Source organism: Mustela nivalis, assembly GCF_964662115.1.
Source record: "Mustela nivalis genome assembly, chromosome: 13".
NCBI lineage: Eukaryota > Metazoa > Chordata > Mammalia > Carnivora > Mustelidae > Mustela > Mustela nivalis.
In genome coordinates this window covers 26,957,487-26,971,787 of record NC_139032.1, presented here as the reverse complement: position 1 = coordinate 26,971,787, position 14,301 = coordinate 26,957,487, and the positions used below count along the sequence as shown (strand labels likewise).

The following is a 14,301-nucleotide window of genomic DNA, read 5'->3' as shown; positions in this document are numbered from 1 at the left end:
ATCTGTATATTTTAATAAGCAGGTAAGGTAAAGGAAGGATTGATATTTTATGAAAGTTGTGTTGCTTCACACAAATCCATATCTGAATAAAGGACTGGTTTCCCTCTTTATTAACGAGGGCTGATGGCAGGGGAGATATTTCCCTCAAATGTAATTTTACATGGACCACTATGTCCCCTAAAATACAATGTCACAGGTTGAAAACCAGTGGCCCATTGGCTATATTAACTTGCTCATGCTTTTGGCTTCACTTGCAGACCGGTTTTTGTTGTTTCGTTTTGTTTTGGCTTGCTGATTGCTAGCATTTAAGATTTGGGAGATTCCCCATAGAAATCTAAGTTTCTGATGTTTCTTGAAATTGGTATGATAGCCTTAACCTATGGTTCATACCTGGCAGTTTTAGATAGAGGCTGTGTTCTACAGTTCTCCACAATGGTCACTGGGTCAGCTCACATAGTTAGAGCTGCCTGCTACATGGCTGTCAGTGCTGTTCTGACACACACTCTCTCTCTTTCTCTTTTTTTAAAAAAGATTTTATTTATTTTTTTGACAGAGAGACAGAGATTACAAGTAGGCAGAGATGCAGACAGAGGGACAGGAGGAAGCAGGCCCTCCTGCCAAGCAGAGAGCTGGATGGGGGGCTTGATCCTAGGACCCTAAGACCACGACCCAAGCCGAAGGCAGAAGCTTAACCCACTGAGCCACCCAGGCACTCCTGACCCTCTCTTACATTAAGGGAATTTGCTGTAGAACTGAGCTGTTGTATCAGCCTGTTAATAACATTTTCCTTAAAAAAAACAAAACAAAACTCAGACTTTTGTAGGTACTATTTTTTGCACATTTGTGGTATCAACCTTATTTACTAAATTATTCTGACGAGTGGATATATTTAGTCTTTCACACATACTTGAATACTCACTTTTTTTTTTTTTTGATATGGCATATCTGAATATATGTGAGTGCCATCTCTTGTCAAAGATCTGGGCGATACAAAATTTGGACTTGTTTGTTATTGTAATTAATAGCCTTTTTTTTTTTTTTAAAGATTATTTATTTATTTATTTGACAGACAGAGATCACAAGTAGGCAGAGAGGCAGGCAGAGAGAAGGGGGGAAGCAGGCTCCCCGCCAAGCAGAGAGCCCGATGGGGGCTCTATTCCAGGACCCTGGGATCATGACCTGAGCTGAAGGCAGAGGCTTAACCCACTGAGCCACCCAGGCGCCTCCATAATTAATAGCTTTTTAAAAGGTTTAGGAAGAATTTGGCATTTGAAAGTGATGATATTGAGCCTAACTCAAGGATTTATATCATAATCCTTTGATACTCATTTTTTTTGATAGACTGCTTATCAGTGATGAACTATTTTTTGTAGAATAAACCTAAAAATAAATTTAGAGTTGTACATTCTTAATTTTTCCTGTATTATATTTATCACACCTTTTAATGTTTTCCTGATAATTTTGAGTTCATCAGAATAGATTCTTAGCTTATTCTGAAATTATACTGTGATATGATTAGATATATTTCTAAATTATATGAGAGTTAATACTCCATAATCACAAAGAAGTATCTTTGTGCAGGAGACAATTTCACATCTACCTGAAGTTCTTTAGTGGATTCTTAACATTTTATTATAACCATTTTGGCAAATTTTCCCACTTTGCTCTATTAGTAAATCAGTAGACCACAGTTCTAGTCTGCATTAACAGTCTTTTTATTGTTTAAAGTTATTTATTTATTTATTTGTCAGAGAGAGAGAGCGAGAGTGAGCGTGTGCGTGCACATGCAGGGGGACAGCAAGCAGAGAGAGAAGCAGGCATAGGGAGAAGCAGACTCCCCACTGAGCAAGGAGCCTGGCTCCGAACTTGATCCCAGGACTCTGGGATTATGACCTGAGACGTAGGCAGATGCTTAACCGACGGAGCCACCTAGGTGTTCCTGCATTACCAATCTTTAGCTGAAACAGACAAACTTAAAATTTAAATCATTTCATATAATTGGCTTCCTCTTTCAGAATAAGTGCTAATATGACAAGTGACACTGTGACTATTACCACCAACAGACATCTTCCCACCAGGACCCTTGAGGCCAGCCTACCTGGAATTCCAGGCATCCGGTTTTACGGTCAACATTTATTCTGGTTTGGTTACAGTTTGGTGCCACTTTCAGTGATTGGTATATTCCTTGGCTTAATTACTGACAGGGAGAATTGTGGGGTCTATGTGTGGCTCACTCTTCTAGGACAGTGGCAGGGATTTTAGGAATTTTTCAATTAGTTGGTGTCCATTTTGTTGGACTGAAATAGGGGGAGATCGGGCCTAGAGAATCCTGGAGTTTCAGGGTCCACACTTGCTTCCTGACACAAGTGTTCCCCTTCCCTCCACATTTCCTCTCCAGCCACAGAAGAGAGCACAGATTTTGTGGAATGTGTAAACTGTTTGCCATTTGCGTTTTAGCTGAATTCCAGTAAGGGTGGGTTTAAAAAATCTCCTTTGTATATAATTTCTGGCTTCTTAGATCTTTACTGCTGTTATTATGCATGTAAAATTATTTGCTTAAGGACTAGAGTGTAGCTTCATTCTATTTCTATGTAGAAAGTTGTCATAAACATTCAAGTTTTTTTTAAGCTGTTCGACTTAACAGCTACATGAAAATCCTGATTTTTGTCTTGTTATGTATTGATAATTTTTTGTGTGTACAAAATACATAGAGGAGGGATAATTTTTCTTTTAAGAAAGTTTTGTCATTTTATACGTTTTTCATCCAAAACTTATTTTGGAGAAAGTTGTGCCTTGGCATAATAATAATGAATTTCGGTGGTCACACTTCTCTTTTATGATTTCAGGACAAAAATTGCTCAAGATATTGAGAGGTTAATACATCAGAGTGATATCATAGATCGAGTGGTGTATGACTTAGATAACCCCAAGTAAGTCTGTTGTTGCTTTTACTTTTATTAATTTTATTTGTACTCTCAAATTTCAGTGTTGTTTGTAAAAGATAAAAAAAAAAATAGAGCTAAATTCCACCTAGTTTGCCCTTATTCCATTTTCATCTTTTAGCAGGGATGTAATGGTAAAGTTAATCATGTTAATTTGAATATATCACAGCCTTTTGCTTTTGTTCATAGGTAGACTTTCAATGGGCTTAATAAGGGAAAGGTCACAAACTGATAAAAACATCTCTAATTATCTGCAGTGGAGAGAGTAGAGATTTCACATGGAAGGCTGCAGTTTTGTCCTGTAATACTGAACCTTCATTTCCTTGGGACAACAAATTGCCATCCCTTATAGAAGGAATATGTGGTTGCTAATTTCTCCGTGGTCCCTGTTATTCTTTCTCATCTTTTACTGCTTACAGTATGCATTGGTCCTTTCTATTACTTTCCAGACCTTTGAGGCCATTTGCTTATGATGCTTCATGCATTGGTATTATTTATGGTTATCACTGGTATCATCACATTTTAGGGTTTAAATATAAGTAAATAAATGAAGATTAGAAATGATGAATGTGACTATTATTTGCCTTCTCAGAGGAGAAATTTAATTAGCCCTCAATGGGTTTCCCCCTCCTTTAACATTCTAATATTTGGGGGGAAATTTCACATCTTACTGGTCTTTTTGGAGGAAATAAAACACCTTTTAAAGATCTTTGTCAGAGAAATAAGGATAAAAGCTGTATCAAACTGATTACTGAATTTGGAATAATCTTAAAAATGGAAACCAGATCTCCTTATTCAAAATATCTTAGTTATTTCAGTTGTAATTCTGTGTCAGATCAAGCAGGTGTGATAAAAAGAGAAACTCAGGAACCTTGAGGATAGCATAGAGACCAGTGCTATTTCTAACTTAAACGACTTTGGCAAAGTCCTTGAGCTTCTTGGAGTCTTAGTGTCCCCCTATTAGAGTGTAAGCTTCAAAAGAGCAAACATTTGTATTTAATCAGGGAAACAGACAGACAGACAACTAAAATTGAATCTGGAACCTAGTAGACAATCAGTAAATACTAAGTAGTGACTATGTAAAGTGAAGATAATACCTTTACCTTCTTGGTACTAATTAAATAAGATAATATCTGTTATCTAATATAGCACTATAAATTTAAAATGAAATTTTTACCTGAGAATTACATAGTTTAATTAGAATTATTGCTACTTAATACAGGTCATGTGCATTTAAAAAAAATCTGGCCTTTTTATATGATTATTAGTATTTCGGAATGACATTTATTCAGTGAGGTGGGATTTCTTATTTTGATTATCATTCACTGTAAATGTGAGAACACATCTCTACTTGTAGTTTTAATTTTTAAATCTATAAATGTTAGCCAGAGTTTGTGTTTTGCTTGTGTTGGTTGTATTTTTTTGGTTTAAAAATAATGAGGGTGAAGTGGCCATAGTGGTATAGTTTTAATTTGTAGTGTAATTTTATTTATCTTTTGTTTACTTATTTACATGCAATGTATTTTATTAAACTTATTTCAAAAATTTTGTTTAGTTACACTATACCAGAAGAAGGAGATATATTGAAGTTTAACTCCAAATTTGAATCTGGGAATCTGCGCAAAGTAATTCAGATTAGAAAGTAAGTCATTTAAGTTCACATTTTGTCTATACATAGATATTTTCCTAATTCTAATCAGATTTCTATATTTTCTATTTTCAGAAATGAATATGATCTTATTTTGAACTCAGATATAAATAGCAATCATTATCACCAGTGGTTTTACTTTGAAGTCAGTGGAATGCGACCGGGTGTTGCTTACAGGTTTAACATCATTAACTGTGAAAAATCCAACAGTCAATTTAATTATGGTAAGACATGTTTTGTTCCCCTAATTTTAAAAAGTATGTAGGCATCTTAACCGAGGGACAGGAGTTTTTTTTTTTAATTATTGACTTGTTTAAAAAGGTTCATTGTTCTTTTTTCTCTAGTTCTCAAAATTCAGGTATTTATTATGCAGAATTTAAATAAACTGAGTTTTGCTTTGATGGAGAAAAACCCTTTAAAATGTAGTGAATATCTTTGATTTTATTCAAATCAAATACAACCAAAGATTTATTACTAATGCTGCATAAAATCTAGTTTTTTATGTCAGTTTATCTAGAGGAGAATTACATAAAGTCATCTTTTTACATTTTTAATAATCTCCCAGAAATATGATAGAAGTTGAGGAAAGTTCTCACATTCTCTTCACTGAATTTCCTCAAGTGGTTACGTCCAGAGTCAGGATTTGACGTTGGTGCAGTGCGGGTGCAGAGTTTCATGCCATTTTACTACATTTGTAGGTTCTTGAACCAGTCATGGCAAACCAAGATGCAGAATACTTCTGTCACCACACAGCCTTGTGCCACTCCTTTATCACTCACCTTTCAGCAAGATACTAGCTGTAGTTTTCTGCAGATTTTAAAATCTAGTTGAGGAGGTTTCCTTCTATTACTCTTTGCTGAGGTTTTTGTTTTGTTTTGTTTTGTTTTTAATCATGAGTGGGTGTTGAACTTTGTCATAAGCTTTGTTTCAGTTGGTCTGATCATTTTCTTTTCTTTTAGATTGTTTTTCTTCTTTAGATTGTTACGATGGTATATTATATTGATTGAGTTTTGAATATTGAACCAGCCTTTTTTTAAATTATTTTTTTAATTTATTTTTTATTTTTTTAAAGATTTTATTTATTTATTTGACAGAGATTACAAGTAGGCAAGAGAGGCAGGCAGGGAGAGAGAGGAGGAAGCAGGCTCTCTGCGGAGCTGAGAGCCCGATGTGGGGCTCGATCCCAGGACCCTGGGATCATGACCTGAGCCGAAGGCAGAGGCTTTAACCCACTGAGCCACCCAGGCGCCCCGAACCAGCCTTTTTTTAAACGATGGAATAAAGTCCACTTTGTCATTGTGTATAGTTGCTAACATTTTGTTAAGAATTTTTATATTTATGTTCAGGAAGAATATTGAGATATAATTTTCTTTTTTCTTTTTGTATTCCGTTTCTTCTTGGTATGGTGGTAATACTAACCTCATAAAATGGGTTGGGAAATGTTTCCTCCTCTGGTTTTTTGGAAGAACTTGTATAGATTCAGTGTTAATTCTTTTTTTTTAATATAACTTTTTAAAAAAAATTTATTTATTTGACAGACAGAGATCACAAACAGGCAGAGAGGCAGGCAGAGAGAGAGAGGAGGAAGCAGGCTCCCCGCTGAGCAGAGAGCCCGATGCGGGGCTCCATCCCAGGATCCTGGGATCATAACCTGAGCCAAAGGCAGAGGCTTAACCCACTGAGTCACCCAGGTGCCTCTCAGTGTTAATTCTTAAACATTTGATAGAATTTTCCAAGTGAAACGATCTGGATCTGGAAGGATGTCTTTTTTGATAGTCTTTCAATTACAAACTAAATTTCTTTAATAGTTTTAGGACTGTTCAAATTATTTCATCTGGAGTGGGTTGTGATATGTGGTAGTTTGTGCTTTTTAGGAATTGATCCATTTCTTCTAAATTGTCAAATGTGTGTGTAGATTTGGTCACAGTATTCCCTTACTAACCTTTTGAGGTCTGCATTGTCTGTAGTGACACCCCTTATTTTCTTTTTGTTTTCCTTTGTCAGTCCTGCTAGAAGTTTGTCAATTTTCTTAACTTTTTCCAAGAACCAGCTTCTAGTTTCATTGTTTTTTTTTTTTCTCATGAGACAGTTTTAAAACTCTAGTGTTGTACCAGCAAAAATATTAATAGTTGTTAGGTGTGAATATGATGATGCTTTTTAAGGGGCATTTCTGGAAATTACAGCTTTCAAGAGTTGAAAATGGTGTATTCAGTTGTCATTATTTTCGTGGAAAATAAGAAACTGTATATGCTGGATGATTACATGTGTGGGATAAAAGCTTTAGGCAGATTGACTAATTTAATGCAGTATTTATAGGAAGATTGGATAAACTAATATCTGGTTTAGTTATAAGCATTTTTAAAAGTTTTTAAATATTTTATAATCTTACTTTAATCCATTTTTAATGTGTATTAAGGAGTCAATGGTTATATTTTGCATGGAGAGTGATATGAATATTCTTGATACAAATCTATTTAACATTCTTTGTTTTTGGGATTTGGGAGCATAACTAGTAATCACTGGACGTCACGTTTCTTAGAAAAATTTACTTTTGACCCTAAACCTTCATATAATTTTTAAAAATTACCTTATTTGAAACTCAGATTATTACAGCAATTAGAAAATCTCATGTTTTCCATATTTAACTTGTAAGTGTAATGCAAGCATAGTATTTTAGAGGGGAAAAGGACAATCAATGAAATGGAATTATATTTGTATTTTGGGTGCTCCATAAGAGCATATAAATATAAAAAGGCTTTCGATTCCTGAAATGATCATTTTCAAATTGTAGATCTATAGGTAGATGACCTCTCTACTAACTGTTCTTATTTGTTTACTTTTATAAAATAATACTCTTACTACTTTAAACTTAATTATTTTAATTTTTAAAATTAAAAGCTTATAGGGGTGGGAGGCTCAGTTGGTTAAGTGGCAGACTCAATTTTGGCTCAGGTCATGATCTCAGGGTCCTGAGGTTGAGCCCTATGTTGGGCTCTATGCTCAGCAGATACCCTGCTTGAAATTCTTCCTCTCCCTTCTCCCTCTGTTCATGCTTGCTCTCTCTCCCAAAAATAAATACATACTACATACATAAAATTAAAAGCTTATGTTTTGAACCAGTGCTCTATTTAAAAAAAAAAAATTATTTATTTAATTAAAATTCTTTTCTATTTTTTTTTGAAACCTGTACCTCCGTGTGATACATTTAAACAACAACAACAACAACAACAACAACTCTTCCTTTAGTGTCATTTTAAATTTAAAATAAATAAAATTTTATAACTGAAACCAAATCAAAGCAATGAGACAGATGACTACTTTATTTTAAAATTTTCCCTTCTCCTTAGTACTTGCCCTTTGGGTATTCTTGTGTGTTTGTCATACTTTCCAACTCAACCTCATAGGGATTTGGGTGGTGTCAAGAAAATTAAAACCATCAACAGTGCATCATCCAGAAATAATCACTTTAATATTGTTGTTTTTTTCTAACCTTTTTCTTTTTTTATTAAGGCAATATATGATTTCTACATATACACAGTTAGGTATATATTAAAAAAAAAATAAGACATGAAACCCATGCAGTTTTACAGTTTGTATATTAACCAAACATTATATTGTTAATGCTTTTTCTGGTAAATATTACTCTGAAACAGAGTTTAAATGGACATCCTACAGAGTTACTAGAACTTAACCAAACCTTTCTTTGTTGTACATTTAAGTTTCTAATTATTTTCTGTTTTAAATAATGTGAGATCAACATTATTGTATAAAATATTTGTGTATATAATTATTTAGTTACAAATTCATGAAAGTGGAATATCATTGACTGCCAGCTGTGAATACTTTTTTTTCTGACAAGTAAGCAGTGGATCTTTTTTTTTTTTTTTTTTTTTGAAGATTTATTTATTTTAGAGAGAGAGGGAGAGAGCGAGAGCACTCATGTGCAGTGAGGAGGGAGGGGGAGAGAGTTTTAAGCGGACTCTCCACTGAGCGGGAGCCTGATGTGGGGCTTGATCTCATGACTTCGAGATCACCACTGAGCCGAAATCAAAGGTGGGACACTTAACTGAGTGAGCCAGCCAGGCGCCCTAAATAGTGGATCTTTATGTGGGAAATTTGACAAATTAAAAACTATTTAAGGGTGCCTAGGTGGCTTCGTTGTTAAGCATCTGCCTTCAGTTCAGGTCATGATCCCAGGGTCCTGGGATTGAGCCCCACATGGGGCTCCTTGCTCAGTAGGAAGCCTGTTTCTCCCTCTTCTACTCCCCCTGCTTATATTCCCTCACTTGCCATTTTTCTCTTTCTGTTAAATGAATAAATAATAAATAATCTATTAAAAAATTTTTTAAAAACCCATTTAGAGAAGAATCTTACAGGAAGAAGAGAAAACCACCATTTAGCATTTTGTTATCCTCAAACTTATTCACATAATTTTAATATTAAATTTTTTTCTTTTATAGATTCATTTTACAATATGAAAATTCACACAAAACTATTTTAATTGCACAATATTTTATAAAAGAAATCTTGCCATGCCATTCAGTATTTTCAGCGACATCATTGCTATGTTTTTATAATATTTTGTTGAGTAATGTACAATGATTTTTTAATGATAACAGTTTGGGAATTTAAGTTTTCAGCATTTCAGAATTATAAGCTGTGCTGTGCTTGATATCCTTAATTATTTTGTGTGTGTGTATATTTCTGATTATTGCATTGCCACCAATTCCTCCAAGTAGAATTTATCAAAGAAAATGAATATAGATTCCCGAAGACTAGGGAACAGGGGTACTTTTTGTGCTGGTAGGAGTGTTAAATTAGTTCAGCCTTTTTCAAGTGCATTTGATAATATGCTTTCATTGTTAATAATTAATCATCTAGGATTTATTTTGGTGTATTCTGTGAATTGGGATCTCACTTAATCCTATCGTTAGTAGTTAAGTCAGTATTTGTCAATATTGACAAATTGAGTTCTTTCCTCAAATGTTTATATTTATAACTCTGTTCCTGACCCTCTAGTGAAAGAAGGGGAGGAAACATTACTTAGAAGACATTATATGTGGTTGGTCTGTGGGAGCTCTTACAGAAAAATGGTGTGGTTAGTAAAAACAGTTCAGAAACTGGTCAGTGAGATAGCACTATTAACTTGCACATAGTTACTGCCTTTTTGAATCTAGGTTGAATTATTCTGACCTTCCACTCATATTATTTGTCCCCACTGGTTTGAAATACCACAGTTCTCAGAAGCAGTGGACTAGCATTTGTTTGGGAGCTGTTTGTTGCTCTAGTACCACTTGATTTTAATGATCCGAGACTTTCTGTTTAGTGTAATGTCTTTTTTTTTTTTTCATCTTTTAAAAAAAATTTATTTTAATTTTTTCAGTGTTCCAAAATTCATTGTTTATACACCATACCCAGTCTCCATGCAATACATGCCCTCCTTAATACCCACCATGATGTCTTTCTTGCTCTAGTACCACTGTCATGTAAGTGACTGTATAGTACAGCTAACACTTTTTTCAAAAATTTTAAGAATTTTCCTCCTTATTTTTCTAGAATAGTTTATTCTAAATAATATTCAAATAGTTTTTTCAAGTGCCAAAAAATTTCCATTGCATGAAACTTGTAGAATAATCTGAGAGAAATTGATTTTTTTTTTTTTTACAAACTGAATTTTTTGTATTAAGTCTTACTGCTTAGGAACATGGTGTATAGGTTTGTTTATTCATTTGTTATGGCCTCACCTAAGTTTTTGTTTTCTTTTTGTAAGTTCTGTTCATTTCTACTTACTTTCAAGTATTTTATGTATTTTTGGGGTTTCTTTTAGGAAAGAGTACTCCCTGTTTTCAGGCTTGTTATTACTTATAATTAAGAAAGCTGTCAAGTTTTATATATTCACTTGAAAATCAACCTCCTTACTGAACTTCCTTACTAGGTTTCATAGTTTCTCAGTTGATACTGTGGATTTTCTTAGTAGGTCCCTAGAATTTTTCCTTATCCATAGTTAGACAGTGTATCTTTCATTGTTTCATAACTTCCAGATATGACTTACGAGAATGTTTAAAGTAAAAAGGAGACGTTAGGCATCCTTGTTTTATTTTGACTTGAATGTGAATTTTTCTAGTATTTACATTAAATACATTAGTTCTTCTTTTGAGTATGGATTCTTTTTTGTAGTGAAGAATTTTTGTTTTTATTAAGTTTTAAAAATCAGAAGTATTTTTTTTCTATTTATTAATATGATGTGACCATGTAATACTATGAACTGTTAATGTGCCTGTACTAATGTTCTTACTATGAAATCATCCTTGGGTTTCAGAAGTAAATTCACTTTGCCATGTGAATTAATATTTTAATATACATCTATTTTTAATTTATTAGTATTTTGTTTTAAAGGGTTTTTATATCACTAGTCATAAGTTAGGCAAGTCAGTTTTGTTTTTGGAGGGCTGTCTTCAACCAGTTTTGGAGGCAAGATGATGCTAACTTTGAACATTTAAATGGAGAAGGTTTTATTTCCCCACCCTGTGTTCTGGAGCAGTATAGCATTTACATGTCTTAATGAAATTTGGAAAGAATGCATCTCCAGCACTATCTTGATTGTGTGCCCCTTGGGTGGGAAAGGCAGTATCTGGATAACTTTTTCAGATATCTGTCACTTAGTCTAGTTTCCTATTTCTTTTTTTTTTTTTTTAAGATTTTATTTATTTAAGAGAAAGAGCAGGAGCATGAACGGGGTTGGGGGAAGCAAAGGAAGAGGGAGAAGCAGGTTCCCCGCTGAATAGGGCGCCCCGCATGGGGCTTGATCCCAGGGACCCAGGATCTTCACCTGAGCCGAAGGCTTAACTAACCGAGCCACCCAAGTGCACCTAGTTTTCTATTACTTATTGTGGCAATCTTGATAATTTATATTTTCTTATGTACATGACATTCAGATTTTCAAAATTCTATACTATATTGCATAGAAATCATGTAGATTTCTATACAATATCTGCAGTATGTGTGCTTTCTTGTTACTTTTGCTTATTTCCCTTTTGTTGTGCTCACAACATAATTTATTGTTTTAAAAACCTAGGTATTGGTTTTATTCATTATTTCCTTTCAAAGATTTTTATTTATTAATTTTTCTGTTTTCCTCCCTGAAGTTTGACTTTTTTTTCTTATTTTTAACTTTCGGTTTGTTTACCTAAATTTATTTTTGATGACCAAGTATTTGCTCTTGATTATAACTTATTTCTATATCCCTTCCCCTCTAGATTTTAATATTAAGACTCCTTATTATTTTCTAGATTGCCTCTAATTGTATGTAGTGTTGGTATCCTTTCTGATCCAAGAATTATTTAGGAAAACATCTGTTATATTCCTATAGTTGATTAGGTTATTTGATTAAAATTTTTAAATTATTTTCAAGTTTTAATGCATTTTGTTCATATACATAGAAAATTTATGACTTGGAATAACTTTTTGTGGCTTAAGATCAGGTCAGTTTCTGATTTCATGTTCTCTCCTGGCAACAACTTAATATACATTGTTAGTTTAGTGTTATAAGTTCATTTATTTGGTTTTCTCTGTCCTTATTTATTTTTTTACCTTCTCTTTCTGCCTCTTAAAAAAATTGTCTTTCAGTTCTTTGTTTCTGTCAATCCCTCATTTACGAAAACATATTTATTTTCTACTTAAGCAATATTATTTGGCACATAGTTATAGCTTTTCCATATTCCTTTTGTATGTACCATTTAATGGTATAAATTAATAGCCATACCTCAGTATTGTTAGCCTTGAATTCTATTTTTATATTGTTTTGGTTTGAATTTGCTTGATATATCTTTGCCTGTTGTTTCTTATAAATAGAGGTTGATTTTGTTATTTGACCCTTGTCTTTAATATGATATTAACTTATATAAAATTATTTTTATAATTGACATGTTTGGTTTCTTTAATGCTTCCTGTTTTTGTGCTTTATTGTTTTATCTGTTATTCTTTAAGGGACTTCAAGGTGTAATGCAGCACTTTTTTTTTTAGCTGTGGAAATCCAAAATACATGTATGAAAAAATAGAGCATGAGGCATGTTGCATTGGATTTTTCTCAGTCCTGCTCCATCTGCCTTAAGTTTACTGGAAACTCCTCCCAAATTCTGACAACAAGTGACCTCTTATGAGTTCTTCTTATTTCCATTATTTATAAGTATTTGACTCAGAAGTTGTTTATAGCTGTAAAATGAGCTTTTAGGTAGATGTATTTTTTTAAGTTAAACTCTGTCATTAGTTTTGTTGTTAGTACAACATAAAGGAAATCTTGGTTTTTCTTAACATCAATAGAAGAAGGAAGGGACTAGTATTTTAGTAAACTGGAATTCAACATTTTAAGAAATTGCAACTAGCTATGTATTTAATGTTATCGTCATTAGATTCATTTTGACTTCCCTTCAGGGATGGTGCTGATGATTAAAAATATTTGCAATGGAAACTTGTTCAGCCAGAAGAATTTGTTTAATTGCCATACATAATTGAAATCAGGAAATAATATTAATTAGTTTTAATTAATTGTTTTTCTTTTTTTGATTGGGACGTTCTGGTTGCAGGAGTATTTAAGTATTAGGCTCTACCAAATATGTCCAAAAATATCTTCCTTTGCACTGCCCCCAGAAGAGGCAGAATTACTCTTTTGTTTCTGAAATTGCCCTTTGCTTGGGAATTTTTCAGTTGATTGTATTAAATACTTAGTTTTATCACAGGTGAATGATCTTATTTGTGAATTTAATTTGAGAATTTTTGTCACTGTATAATAATGCTGTTATCTGTTGTAATCTATTTCTCTCTCACCGCCCCCCCATTACTTGAAAGGGGTTTGCTTAGATTACCGCTAGATGGCAGTCTTGCATTTTAGTTACTTGGAGCTTTCATTTCTAGCTCCTTCCCTGTTGCCTTTGTACTCCATTTCTCTAGCTCCCACCACCACCCTTCTTTTCCCCCCTCCCCCCAGCCATGTCTCCCAGAGACATGAGGATTTTTAACCACCTTCTTATATAAATTGAACATGTGTGGAACCAGGCAACAGAATAGAATTTTGGAGTCTTGTCTGTAGCATTCCCACCTTGCCCATGATAGTTAATTCCATACTTGGAAGTTGAGCTGAGCTATCTCAACTAAGGAAGCCTTCCCTGACTCTTCAGGCTGGATTAGTACCCTTGATAAATGTTTCTTGTATTTTTTTTCCTTTGGGGTGTTTATACTAGTTTTATGTTTTTTATGTGTGTGGCTGATTAATCCCTTTCCTGCCCCCCCCCACACTTGTTACAAATTCCACACAATCAGGGACAGTGTCGCTGTTGCTGACTGCCGTACTTACAGTATGGCATGAATGGACGATTGGTAAATGAATGAGGCGATGGATAGATGAACTATGAAGAAAATTCCATTAGGAATGTAAAATGAATATGCACAAAATAGTATGTCAAGAAGATTCTAGTTTGGGGCACCTGGGTCACTCAGTTGAGTGGCAAACTCTTGATTTTGGCTCAGGTCATGATCTCAGGGTCCTGGACTGAGCCCTGCATCAGGCTCCATGCTCAGCGGCGAGTCTGCTTGAGGATTCTCTCTCTCTCTCTCCTTTTACCCCTCCCCCACCTAAAAAAAACACAAATCTTCAAATAAAGAAGATTCAAAAAAGATTCTAGTTCAATTTATGATCAACTTTTTCTTAATGTTTTG

General features: G+C 33.9%; 1 protein-coding gene across 10 annotated transcripts in view; it reads left to right on the top strand.

Annotated features, from left to right (window-relative positions):
- Window positions 1-14,301, top strand: part of AGTPBP1 (ATP/GTP binding carboxypeptidase 1) — a 157,625-nt gene that overhangs the window by 99,828 nt on the left and 43,496 nt on the right. For all 10 annotated transcript variants that reach the window (XM_082696534.1, XM_082696541.1, XM_082696538.1 and 7 more), the window contains 3 exons: window positions 2,847-2,930; window positions 4,498-4,584; window positions 4,666-4,814. In XM_082696534.1, the coding sequence (XP_082552660.1) occupies window positions 2,847-2,930; window positions 4,498-4,584; window positions 4,666-4,814 (320 nt within the window). The remainder of the gene's footprint in view (window positions 1-2,846; window positions 2,931-4,497; window positions 4,585-4,665; window positions 4,815-14,301) is intronic.